Source organism: Aptenodytes forsteri, unplaced genomic scaffold, assembly GCF_000699145.1.
Source record: "Aptenodytes forsteri isolate BGI_AS27 unplaced genomic scaffold, ASM69914v1 Scaffold55, whole genome shotgun sequence".
Classification (NCBI taxonomy): domain Eukaryota; kingdom Metazoa; phylum Chordata; class Aves; order Sphenisciformes; family Spheniscidae; genus Aptenodytes; species Aptenodytes forsteri.
In genome coordinates, this window is record NW_008796063.1 from 771,906 (window position 1) to 785,607 (window position 13,702).

A 13,702-nucleotide genomic window follows, 5' to 3' on the forward strand; every position below is an offset into this window, starting at 1 on the left:
TTTTGAATACAGCTTTAATATATTCATAATTTACTGAAATGAAATGCCTCTTAGAAAGATGAAGGGCAAGAATCTAAAGGTATTTCATCTAGGAATATTAAGCTGAAATGGTTATTGCTATTTACTAGTTATACCTTAAAAGTAAAATATGAAATGTCATACAACTTGGCTTTCTCTCAAAAGAGGACACAATGGTACCTAAGAAAAAATGTTAATGTCACAAGTCCTCGTCCCTGCCTTATAATCTTTCATCTTTTTTAATTGTAATTAATTTTTTAAAAAAAGAGGCAATGCTTATTGACAATTCTGAATCTTATACTCTAAAACAAAATAAATCTTTTTGAACCTTTAAAAGAAAATACCTCAATGATGGTTGGTTTGCCCACATTTTCTACAGTTGGTGAGCCATACAGCACTCCATCACTGTATGGTGTCCTTTGTATATAGCGTAGCCATCCAGGTCTGTCAGGGTAACCCATTAAGTTGGTATTAAATGTTATAGGATCATTACTTATTTCACCTAGATAAGAAAAATTATATTAGAGTATTTACAAGAAAATACTATACACTTTGATTTTGATGTTTCCATTAGAAAATTTTATTGTCTTCCAGTTATGCCTTCTAAACATTTCCAAAAAGGAAAAAAAAGCTAACTTTCACCATATCAGAAATCTGTGAACTCCTACTCAGCACTTGTAAGTATTAAGAAATTCATATCTGAAAAGTGTAACCAACTGCAGAGATGAATGTGCTTCTTAGAGTCCTGGCTAACTCTGTGTGCTTGCACTCATTAATTAGTAGGTCTGATTTTTAGAGCTCAGTTCTGCCTAGAATTGAAGCATCTAACCTCCTTACTGACAAATGCACAAAGGTCTCAGTCCTTTAATTCCCAAAAAAATCTTCTTTTATTTAAGTTTTTAATAATGGCTCTGGAGACCCAATGTACCTGGGCAGGCTTACTGTAAAGAGTGGCTGTGTAATCATCAACGTCTGAAAGCTTCTCTTAGCATCAGGATATACATACAGGTCTTCAGCACCAACAGCCTGGCAGTAGTTTTTCTTTAGAGAACAAATTAACTCAAAAAAGGACCAGACATTCCTGCAAAATGGATCCACTGATGGCTACTAAATACAATGGTCCAGATGCAATCTCTAAAAGCCCCTAAAGTTAAACCAGTACAACAGTTCTCGTGGTTCTTATTGATACTCTTACAAATGGCCAGATTTGACTTCTGTTTATTTTAGCTTTTGTAAGCACTACCAGATCCTCACCACTGAGGCGTGAGCACCTTACAGGTGAGGCACAGAACTCAGGCAAATCCGCTCTGAGCCTGCGCAGACGCCTCTGCACTGCGTTCCTCCAACTTGGCTTTGAAATGGCAACAGCAGCAGTTGTAGGACAAGTGACAAGAGAAGATGACAGGCAGGCTGGCACAGAAGGCAGAAACTGAGCCCAGTGAAGAAAGAACAGCTGTCATCTCCTCCAGAGAGGAACAAAGAGACTGAGACCTGTTGCCAAAGGGTAACTAGTTTTCAGGTATGCATTTACGCACCTGGCTGTGGGTAAAAGGGACCAAAACCACACCAAACCAGCACCAGGATGCAATGCAGCTTTCCTCGCAATTCTCTTGGGACATCCCAGTAATCAAATCTATTGCATTCATAATAAAATTCCCAGCATCACAAGTGATTTGGGGAAAAATCTGAAAGCTACCTGTGATACATTCTGGTTTGCCCCTCATCAAGGTAGGCTATGCTAGTGATCCAGCACAGCAGACAAAAATAAAAGGACCATGGTAACAGCTGGCCTTACAGTGAATTTCTGATATGATCACAATCATCTATGGGTACAACAATTTCAGCAGTATCTGAAATCAGATTCCTACTGCCTTTGAATCACATGAATGTCAAGCCAGGCTGGGGCTGTAAGGATTCGAAAGACAATCCATCTTTAGTAAAATTTCCAGGTTCCTTCCATCTATGTGCTGAAATTGGGAGAAAACTGGGACAGAGGCAAACTTCACTCTGCCAGTCACTGTTACATGAAATGAAGATTCAGGTATACATGTCAGGAAAAACATCCATTTTTCAAGGAGAGGAAATTTTTAAAACATTTGGGTTTATTCATGACAAAATTTAACCAATGTTAACAGAAGCTTATTTTTTCTTTAAAGTGATTTTTGAAAATAGTACTTCTCAAATATTTTCAAAAGCTTATTAATGAAACAGGTTTTGATTACATGTGCACTGTACTTTTATTATAGGTTTTTCTTATTTTTATAGGAAAATAGGACAGTTACATTTATATAAATAGTACACATTTATATATTTATTATTCCTTTTCATTGTTGATAAGCATGTGGGGCAGAATGTTCTCTCTTTCCCCCCGTCGATTGCTCACACATATTCTAACCTGCCAATGAACAAACCTTTGGTGTACGTCAAATCACCATACTTAGGAAATCATGGCTCTTTCTCTAAAAACAAACTGCTTACTAACATTAAACTGTTTCTAAATGAAGGCCGAAAAAGGAGCTTTTGTTTTAAATGAAAGAAAACATCACTACGTAGTCTCATATTTGCTTTAATCTTCTATTTTGTCTCAAGTTTACTACATGCTTTCAAAGTGCTCCTTCACATAGCCTGATACATACTACATCTGAAACAGTGATCAGATAAATGGCATTTTTAACAGACATAATTAATAAACTTCCACAATTTCATATTTAACGCGAAAGCGAAGAAAAGGTATACTTCCTAATCTCAGATATATCATGTCTGAGATTATATATCATATAATTAGGCCTTCCCAAATTATTAAGTACATTTTTCACAATACACAATTATATGCACCTTTTCACAAATGATGATCACAAACCAGAACATTTTAAACTTGTAGGACCATGTATTTTATTTCATTTGAAGATACTTCAATAGAAACTAAAAACTGTCCTTTGTATGTTATTTGCTGAACTGTAAGGTATGCTAAATAGACTTGAATTTTTTTAAACTTTTTTTTCTTTTTTTACATTTTTATATAATATGGAAGATCTTAGCATCCCATACCAGGCTTTGGGTAAGGAGGAAATTCCCCCTTAAAGTACTCTCTCTCCAAAACATGAACAAAAAGAACTCCAGCAGAAGGGTATACATTCCGATCAGAGTGCACCTTAGACAGAATCGTGTACACTGAAAAGCAGAAGGAAAGATAAGAGACAGAAAAAAGCAAAAATGAGACATGCTCTAGATAATACAGCATGCATTTCAACAGCAATGTGGGCAATCTGGGAGAAGGAAAGCAACGAATATTAGATACCTGTTAATAAGTTTTTTAAAAGGTTGCATAGGTTTAAGAACAGAACACAGAGCAAACCCTCTCTTTGCCCAACAGGATCCCTTCCAACACTGCAATAAACAAAACCAGCTATCTTAGGATTTCAGAAGTTGTACAACCTCTTTATTTTTATTGCAATTAAAAAAAAACCCGAGGGAAACTACTGTAATTTTATAGTTGGTTTATTTGTAATATTACATCAATAAAATACATTAAATGAATGATACAACCGTGTTTTCTTGATATTTTACGTAAAAATAAGGAACATGAGAAATACGGAGGAGCCTTACCAATTAATGGTACTGATTCCTCACTGAATGGAAATGGCAGATTTTTTTGTTCTTGTGCAGAAAAGGACAAAGCAATTCACTTCAGCTGAGGATTTCTACGAGTTCTTAAAGCTAGACTTTCTTAGACCAGCAAGTTCAGGTAACGTATGTCTAAAAATCTGGCTGAAGAGCTCATTTGTATTGAAGGATAAAACAGAAGGACGCGGGCAATTATAGGCCAGTCAGGTGTCACTGACGCCAAACAATAAAATGAAGCCATATTTTTGAGGACTCAGAATTAAAAACCTAAAGGAAACTTAATTCAGAACAACCAGCATATGTAAAAGCAATATGCTATTTTTTATGTAATTACAAATTTAGTTGATAAAAGCAAGTCTTACTTAGGTATAACACATTTGATGCAGTACTATATACACATTTTAATGAATTAGAAGACTAAAAAAAAATCATTGACACATTAAATGGATAAGAAATCACGTTATCGACGTTTCAAAATTTAAGTATAAATGGAGAATACTGATCTAATTGGTGTTTCTCATGGTGTCTTAACAGGACTGATTGTAGGTCATATTACTATTCCGTATTACTATTGAATTTGAAGTCAATGCCCTGAAAGAATCAATAATTGCTGATGAATTTTGTCAATGAGCTGAGGATTACACAAGTGGTAAATAAAGATAAGTCACAGACTCAGAGACACACAGCTACCTGCCTTGCTTGCTAAACTGAAAGAAGCTTTATGAAAAGTCACATCTCTAAACAAAGATTATAGGCCATACAGCATGGGGGTACTGTCATAGGGAAGAGCCAAGACTTCCGAGTCATTGTAACGAGCTCATAGGAACAAACTCATACCTCCTAGAAGATAAAAGGGCTAATTTCAACACTTGGATCAATAAGCAAGATACATTTGAAATGCGGATCAAGCTCATGCAATTTTCTAATCCTGGTATAATTTCTCCAGTCTTATCATTATACCAACCTTCTTACTTGAGAACCACTTAAAAAGCCACTGCTAATTAGGCATTAATCACAGACATTCCATCCCTCGCACAACGTACTCAGTATGGAATCTATCTCACCTAATTTTAGATGCCTACAGAAACAACATCCACCACTGACTTAGTCAGGCTCCTTTTATAGTCAGTGGAGGAGAAACAGACGCTTCTAGGGGTTGATTAATTTGATTTCTCCTGTAAAATGAGATGAATCACGTCCTAGATTCCTGACTACACTGACTAGATCTCCACTGACTGCAGAGGCAACTGAGAGGAGACGCAGACATCTGTAACGTAGACCTCTACATTTAGTTACATACTTCCCACTCTTCGAGCCTGATACTGCAGAATTAATAGTCTCAAGCTCTGGATATACTGTTGATCAAATTCCACAGCAGTTGCTGTTTCCCACTTTTGGAAACCGCTTTTAACTCAGTACTGAACAGAGTATCTTTCTAATAATTTTACCTTAAAGACAAAACTAAAGTGGATCCTGAAATTTAAATAGTTTATTACAATTTTGTGTGGTGAATAAACAAGTTACTGTAATTTTAATTATGTAGACTTGATTTAAGTACAGTAACATAGCTATCTGATTTGTATAATTAAAATTAGTAAATTGATGACCCAAAAAACTTTTGCACTCACTTCTGTGAATGAGCTGTAAATAGAGCAAGGAAACTAATTGATTTCCTTTAAAATATTTTCAAGAAAAGCTGAAAAAGTAATTTATAACAGTAATAGAGCAGAAAAGCTGACAAAAATATGGTGGCTGGCTGAAAATGTGTCAAATATCTAGAAAAATCCATTTTTCCATTTCTGATGCTTGGACTCCACAATGAAAATCCATTTCAAACAGGAAGAACAGTGAAAAAGTAATTTATATTTTCTCCATAAGCAATAGTTTTAGAAAGGAAGAAGGACAATAGAATCAGCAGTTACTGAAAAAAAAACCAAAATAACATATTTCTTTTGTCTGAAAAAAAAACCGATATAACATATTTCTTTTGTCTGTTAGAGGAAATCTATTGCCACCACTAAATGCCTGCCCATTCCTAGTAATGAGACGTTCTCTGTTGCTGAAGCGAGCATACCAATAAGGATTTCATGCAGATATAAAACAGTGATCTTGGTGGAACTTTAAAAATGCATCTCAGAAGGAAAAAACCCACAAACCTATTTTATCTTATAATGACAAACACATTGTAGTGACACAAGTATGGAGATTAAGGATTCGAAAGTTCTCGCCCCCCCCTTGTCAGAGAAGCCCCTCTTCTTTTTCCCTTAAGAAGTTCCTTCAAAACCAGCAGGAAAATGATGAGTCGTCAGCCCACTACAGCAATCACTGCTTTTCAATAATGAAACAAGTGAAATGCTGTTTTCTTCAGAAGCTTTTAAAACCCACAATTATTTTCATAAGACTGCCTGAGACTGGAGATGAATGCGTAATCATCTTAGGTGATCTAGGGATGAAACTGAATACACTTACCAACTTCTAGATACTAATCTAATATAGCAGACTGCCAGATGTGAATTTCCTGGGCAAATTCCCTGTGGTAGATAAAAATCTCAGGGACTGTGAAAGGCTTCTGTAAAACTAACCATGGGAAATTAAAAATCTTCACTACATAGGATCACAACAGATCCCTGATAGAAAAAAAAAGACAGCATCAGCTACCTTGACAGCATAGTTTTCTTCTTTCTTGTTTCCAGATCCCTTGGAGGACTTTCTGTAGATCCCAAGATATATCTGTGCAGAAAGGTTAGAAGTTCTGGAGATTGGGAAAGAAGTAGATTAATTGGGAACTGAAGGTTGGAAAACACGCATCACTCTTTTTGAAACATGTACAGGAGCTGTCCCAGTTGTTGTTCTTGTAGGTCTTGAACACGGGCACAGCCAGGAATTCAGCTAGGATTACATCAGCCTCCAGCCCAGAGCCTGTTATCAGATACAGATGACCCCCGTCTGCAGAAATTTCAGAAGATACACCATGTTGGTTGAAGCCTGGATGTTGATGATCTTCAGAAAAAAATCCACCTGGAAATTTTGTCTGGGAATTTCAATGGGTTCTCTCCCCATTGATTTTTAGCAGATGAAGCACAATCCCAGAAATAACTTGATTTGGGGGCCAATGCAGATTGCCTGCCTGCATGGGCAATCAGTGCAAAGCCTTTTCTCAGCCAGTGTACACTGGCTAAAATATTCTATGTGTACTTGCATAAATGACAGTAAAATAGTCTTTTTACATACGTATATGAAAAGATTTTTTAAATTGTTACAGACAAGTTATTGTATTAAGCAAACTGCAGAGGTATCTCCAAGCAACCAGCCATGATAAGAAAATGTGCAATATTAGGTATACACGCAGCCATTATTTCAAGCAAAGCTATAGGAACAGGAAAAGTTGGGGAAGACTCACAAAGACACTCAGGTCTGTGAACGTTTAAAAGATTGAAGAAATGCAAAATTTTCCACATTACTTACCTTGAAATAGCACCTTATTCCTAAAACAAGGACATGACTAAAAAAGCAAGAGTAATATTAAAAGCAGATTTGACTGAACCAACATGGGATTTAAATTTACAACCTAAACTCACCATTCTTCTCAACAGCCTTTATTCTGCTGATAATATAACTGTGGGCTTGCTTAGTCGTCCAGTTAACTGTTCCATTATTGCCATCAGCAGAGCTTAACAAAAAAGCTTTTCAGAATAAAACAAACGCAAAAAAAAATTAGTCAGATCAATAGACTCCCACAAACCAAGTATCAGATGGGATCAGATGCCTTCTAAACCAGGTTTCTGTTTTAGTCAGAGTTTAGGAACCTCAGGTTGAAAAAAAAATGGTGGCGTTTTATTTGAATATTTAAACATATACTAATCTTTCTGACAGTCACCTTTTTGACACTCATTTTTCCAAATAAGCTAAGTTTACACTAAATGCTTAAGCCTCCACAGACGCTTCTACTGACATAATTATACTGATAATAAAAATGATGAAGAGCATTCTCTGATAAATATATTTGCATTGCAAAACCTCATATACAGGCAAAGACATATCTAAAGTTACTTTCACTGGCATAGTGTACTTTGGCCAAAGTCAGGAAAGTAATATAACCAAGAGCACAGCTTCGCTTAGATAAAGATGCTTTGCTTATATAGACACATGGGGCTGATCGCCTTGCCTTGCAGGCATAACCAATAATCAATTTTGAAAAAAGAACCAGTTGAAAATGGTTGTCTTCATCCCATGCAGCTAGAACATAGCCTGAAAACAGCTGGATCAGTGCAGCTGAAGGTGCAAGAAGGTTTAAATGTGGTGAGGAGCAAGTGATTACAGGAGACAGAAAGCAGCTGTGCAGCTGACAGAAAGACTCTGTTTCACCAGCAGCAGAACTGCCTGAGAAAGTTCCCTCCTCACTTCCCACTTTTTGCCCTTCTGTTCCCTTTCTTGTGGGATGAATAATAGATATATCAGCTGTTTGTATAGTTACACGCCAACTGAAAGTACAGAGGGAAGGAATTGCAGTCAGATGCTGGGAAAGGGAAAGTGGCCATAATAAACAGTCTTTCTTTTGAAATAGTTTGGGAACGAGAACTCATGTCAAACCCCAGTTAAAAGATGTTATTGGATTAGCATCTTAACTTCCTTGTAAAAATAGCAATATCAGAAACATCAAGTAGCAGTACTTGCATACAGATACACCTGTCTGCAAGAAGAAATGAACACTTACTGCCAAACACTCGAAGTATGCAAATATCATTTACACTAGAAGCTTAAACATCTGTGGAAACTTCTGCTGACATAGTTACACCGGTCAGCTATTACATTACTGATATCGCATTCTCTGAACAGAATTTAGGAGGCCCAACAGATCTGGCTTAAGCAGTAGTCAAGATACACAAATACTCAATCTATGCATGTGAGCCAGCCATTTATTAATGATAATTTACACAAAACACCTAAAACTGAATGGAGGATGAAGTGTAATAAAAAAATTATGCATTCAAATTACCATACCAACACAATAATGTTTCTAAATTATGAATTTCTGTTAAGTTTCTTTAGATTTTGAACATACACAAAGGATCTGATTTAACAAAAGGTATTATTCACATCCACTGTTTTACATCCGTCTTGCAAGATGGACAACTTTCTCCCTGCTAAATTGATCTGCATACACTGCAAGTCTTAATATAATAGTATCCTAGGGATTATCCGACTCAGTACTGCCTATGACATTTAGCGTAAATTTTCTATAATTCTTGGAACACTCAAGAAATTCTGAAAAGGTAAAATACAGTTGTTCCAATATTTCAACAGGATGAGCTGGGCGATCAGAGGCTTGTCAGCTACAAACCAGCACCAAGCAAAACAATTAATACAAGATTTGATTACTGAATTATTAAATGGAGAAAAGTATTATACTTATCACAGTCAACAAGGATTTAATGCATCTTTTCAGACACTTTTGATGAGCCCACAAGTTTTTTCTGATAAAGATAGCAATAATGACATGTTACCCTTAGATATATAGCATATCACCTAGCACTTTGATTGAGAAACTAGATACAAAATCATTCTAGCATATTCAAATGGAATAAAAAAAAAAAAAGAAGACAGGTTCCAAGATGTATTTTTTAATATAAATGATCAGTAAGTGTCTTTGATTTGGGTTCACAAGTTGTGCTAGGTTTAGCCGTGGGTATTAAAGAGGTTACCTGTCCACCTCTCCACCCTACACTGTATTTCACAGGGGAACTGAAAAAGCAACCAGTGTGCCTGTTTTCAGATCCTAGAGTTTACAGTGTGATGTTTTAATATAAATATATATCACCATTTATTTGATTTCAAATGACAGGTGTGAAATGAAACAATTCAGGAGCATACTGCCCATTCAACAGCTTTCACCACAGGAATGGCAGTCTCAAGCAAGAGAATAGGGCTACTGGATAGTTAATTTGTTATACGAGATTTCTAGTGGGCCTTACAAGGTTCTGGCATTGGCCTTATGCAATTTGACTTTTTTGAGATATATATAGATATAGATATATAAAGTGACCTGGATGTATAATATATACTGATAAAATTTGCAGGTAAAAACAAAGGCTAGCAGATTGACAAGTAATGGAGATGACATGCTACTAACACAAAACAGTCTGCATTGTTTGGTAAAAAGGTGATCAGTGATATGCACTTCAATAGAATAAAATATAAATGCATACCCAGGAACAAAAGCGGCATGCCATACGCACACTACAGAGTATGCACTTCAGGGATGCTGAACTTCGATAAAAAACTAGGGACATATGTCAGGTAATAACTGGTTGAACAGAAGCTTTCAGCAGAAGACTGGTTACAATGGCTGATACGTAAACAGCAACATCAAGGAGAAGCAGGGAGATTTTATTTTTGTACTTGACACAGATACAATCACTGTTCAAATGCTGTGTCTAGTACTTACACAGAGCCTTCAAGAAGCACAGTGACAACATGAAGAAAGATCAGGGAAGATCTGTGAATATGATTAAAGGATGACAAAAGAGGCCTTATACTATAGAATGCAGGGATTCAAACTATGCATTTTATCAAAGAGACAGTGTAGAATTAATTTGATCAGCCTTGTACTCAGGCTGAAAAAAATGTTAATGGTGTCAGGCTCTTCAGTTTGTTACACATGTTGCCACAGTTGCTGGAGCACCCACCAGTGCTTCCAACAGCAGGAGCAACTCACAGCTCTATACCTGGGACCTGAACATGCCCAGGTGAAGTACATCTACAGTGTTTTCTTTTTTCTTTTCTTTAATTATATTTTTCTTTAATTAATCTTTTAATTTTATTTTTCTTAAATTCATTTTTAAATTTTTCTTTAATACTTTAATTATATTTGTATTATTTTATAAATATAAATTATATTTCTATTATTTTATACTATTTCCCCCTTTAATCATATTTGCATAGGTTTTATGTAAAGTGTAAATATAAATTATATTTCTATTATTTTATACTATTTCCCCCTTTAATCATATTTGCATAGGTTTTATGTAAAGGTTTTAAATATTAATATTTAACAGCAGAATATTTAACACAGAAGATACCCACAACGATTTCTGCCCACCTCACAATCAAAAAAAGGACCAAAGTATCATGGACCAACTTCACCTTCCCCATTCTTTTATTGCACTGTAACATCCACACACCATCCTGCACCCTTACCTGTCCTCCTTATTGCTTCTTTGAAGTAGGATCTCAAACCCATCTCTCCCACTACTAATGCAGCACACAGCTCCAGCTCTCAAAACCCAGCATTTCCCCTCTCTCCCACACCTCTACCTGGGACCTGACCTAAGCACGTGCTTGCTACTTTCATGCCACAGACCAGGATCTCGGGCCATGCTTCTACCACTCCTTACTCTCTTACCACACAACCCTGCTCCAAAAAACCACCCTTGGACTCCTCTACTGCATATCCCATCTGGCTCAGAGTCCTTCCTGCATCCTGAGCTGGAAGCACAGGTCCATGGGGCAGATTTCTGACAGGCTGCTGAGAGCCACGGAGCAGAACAGTTAGGAACTGACACCACCAAGCTGAAACAAAACATCTGTCAAGAGGGAACCATCTGCATTGAGGTGCTTAGCCCACAGCTCAAATCAGAGCCTGTACCCAAGGCAGTTACTGAGGATCCAGTGGTGTCTGCACGGAGATACTTGCCCAATTGGTCACATCTTCCACTAGAGGAGGCAAAAGTTGCACCACCACCTACTCTCCCTCTTCTTCCAACCTCCACACCCCTTCCTCTTACCTAATATGCAGTCCATAAGCAACCATCACTGCAGAAATTTAGTATGAATTAAAGTAGATTCTCTCAGTGGAAATTCACATCAAGATTGGATATATATTCTATATATTCTAACAAATAAGATCCTCTTCAACAACAGCTACTACATAAGAAATAAGAATTAATTTGTGTTAGTTCTCCATTGTGGATTGCTCAGGTCCCTCTGCACTCCATTTATTATAACCGTGTAAAAGTTCAAATCAAACCCACAAATGTTTCTAAGCTCTATACTTATTCATCTTTGTTCAGTAGGTAATGGTTTCCCACCTGTTTCTGTGCTATCCATTGATTACTGTAACATCTGAATATTTCTCCAAGATCATTCGAGAAAAGTAACTGAATAAGGCGTTTTGTCAGTTTCACTGTGAAACTTCGGCATCTGCATTCTTGGGAATGCTGCAAATTAAGTACTGGGAGAACAAAAACCTCATGCTTTATTAATAGTAACATTTACCCACCACCATTCTCCCTCCTACTGCAGGCCTGACAAGAGAATCAAATTAGATTAGCTTTTCCATGAAGGTGAGGAAAACATTGCTAATTCCTGCCTTCCAGCCCCAAGCCCATGGTGTAACCAAGGTGTATGGCCAGGTCACCCTGTAAGCCTGCTATTCCAGGATGCCCCCTACATTTCTATCATCTCTTGATATGAATTATCAGAGTATCCCTGCAATTACATTCCAAATTTCTGAGGTTGCAATTGATTTAAAAGACTAAAGGAATTCAGAAAAGTCATAGATTTCAAGACGCTGAGATTTCTGTCTGAACACTAGATTGTTCTTTCTAACTTCTCATCTTCATGGCTTGGACTACCACTAAAAATAATCTACATTTAAAAGGCAGTTTAGTGGTCTGTGTTGCAATTGTAACAACATTTAGACACAGTCTATGTTTACATAAACAAATTTTTTTTTGGTATTACATAATGAGCGCCACAACTATGCTGTTAACAAAACAATGCATACTTTCGCCCTATGTAACATGTTCACGCTAATTCCAACACAGCAATACTTATCAGTGAATACTGAAATCCATACCTTCAGCACTCAATCTGTAGCACCCTGTTTCGCACTGAAAACACTTCAGCAAGATAGTCATGTAAAAACTCTTCTCAGGTTAGGGCACTTCTTGGTTCTACTACTTCCTTGAAAAGCAGTTTAGCTGATTAGGAGGGAAACTAATATGTGTTCTCTGGTTTCTTGGCTCTTCTCTTCTGTTTCTTTCAAATTCCTGTGGAAGTAATCAAAACTAGCAACTCCCTCCTTTCCTCTAGAGCTCTGCCAAAAGAAGGCACTTTACACTGATAGTGTCTGCTGTAAATTGACCAGTATCTATTCAAGAAGAGCCCAAAAGCTGCACCAAAATAGATATTGTCTAGGTTTGAAATTCTTTCTTCTTAGTTCAATTGGAAACAATTCTTCTTCTAAAGAAAGGGTTTTACTTCAGTGACTGTAACTCCTGAAGTACTTTAATGAACTTCTAACCAATCTAAAAACATTAAGGAGCAAAAATAAGCCTCTCTTTACACACTAAAAGTTATGACTAGAAGATGAATTCCTGCTATAAAGCTGACTTCTTATTGTCTGGCTTTAGGACCTCTAAAATGTCTCCATGTAAGCTATACCACCTGTAAATAATGTGTTTCTGTAATAAAAAGCATACTAATGGAATGGCTAGCTTTTCCCTCCTGTAATTACTTATTCAAGCAAGACAATAGATTTTATTTATTGATCTGGGTCAGATTAGTACAAAGACTTGACAGGCAACATCTTCCCAGGCAGAGATTCAGAGCGCTGTATGAAGAAAACCTGTTTCTTTGCCCTTACGGTTGCACCCACAAAAGAAAAAAGGGCAGATATTCTATGGTATTAGTTTGAAAACACTAGATCATCTGTGAAATGTTCTGCCTCCCTCTGCGGGGTGTGGCTAAGCAGCAGAGTGTTGCCAATGGCACTTTTGCTGCAAACAGTGGGACGAGTGCAGGGATCTAGTTCAGTCTCCTGAATACCCGTCCTAGCCCGTGTTTTCACAGTTGTTTTAACCCAGCGTACGTTTGCAGCCCTGCTGAACGGGGGGATGACCAGCACATTCTTGGCCACCTACCACACACCAGTGTAAATGATCCCGTACCAGTCCTGGTCAGTAAATTGATTTCAGTGAACAATTTTTGTTTGTGGATGGACTAGTTTTCAGCCAGATGACCCAATTCACAGTATCATTGTACAAGTTATTCAGCACCC

General features: G+C 37.0%; 1 protein-coding gene across 2 annotated transcripts in view; it reads right to left on the minus strand.

Annotated features, from left to right (window-relative positions):
- SGCE (sarcoglycan epsilon) overlaps positions 1-7,323 on the minus strand; it is a 27,663-nt gene extending 20,340 nt beyond the window's left edge. The window contains exons 1-2 of one of the 2 annotated variants that reach the window (XM_019473984.1): positions 7,221-7,308; positions 363-520 (exon numbers count right to left, since the gene is read on the minus strand). In XM_019473984.1, coding sequence (XP_019329529.1) covers positions 363-479 — 117 coding nt within the window. In that variant the 5' untranslated portion in view covers positions 480-520; positions 7,221-7,308. Of the gene's footprint in view, positions 1-362; positions 521-7,220 lie in introns of both variants that reach the window. The other variant, XM_019473983.1, reaches the window with a different exon arrangement.
- Between the last annotated feature and the right edge of the window lie 6,379 nt (positions 7,324-13,702).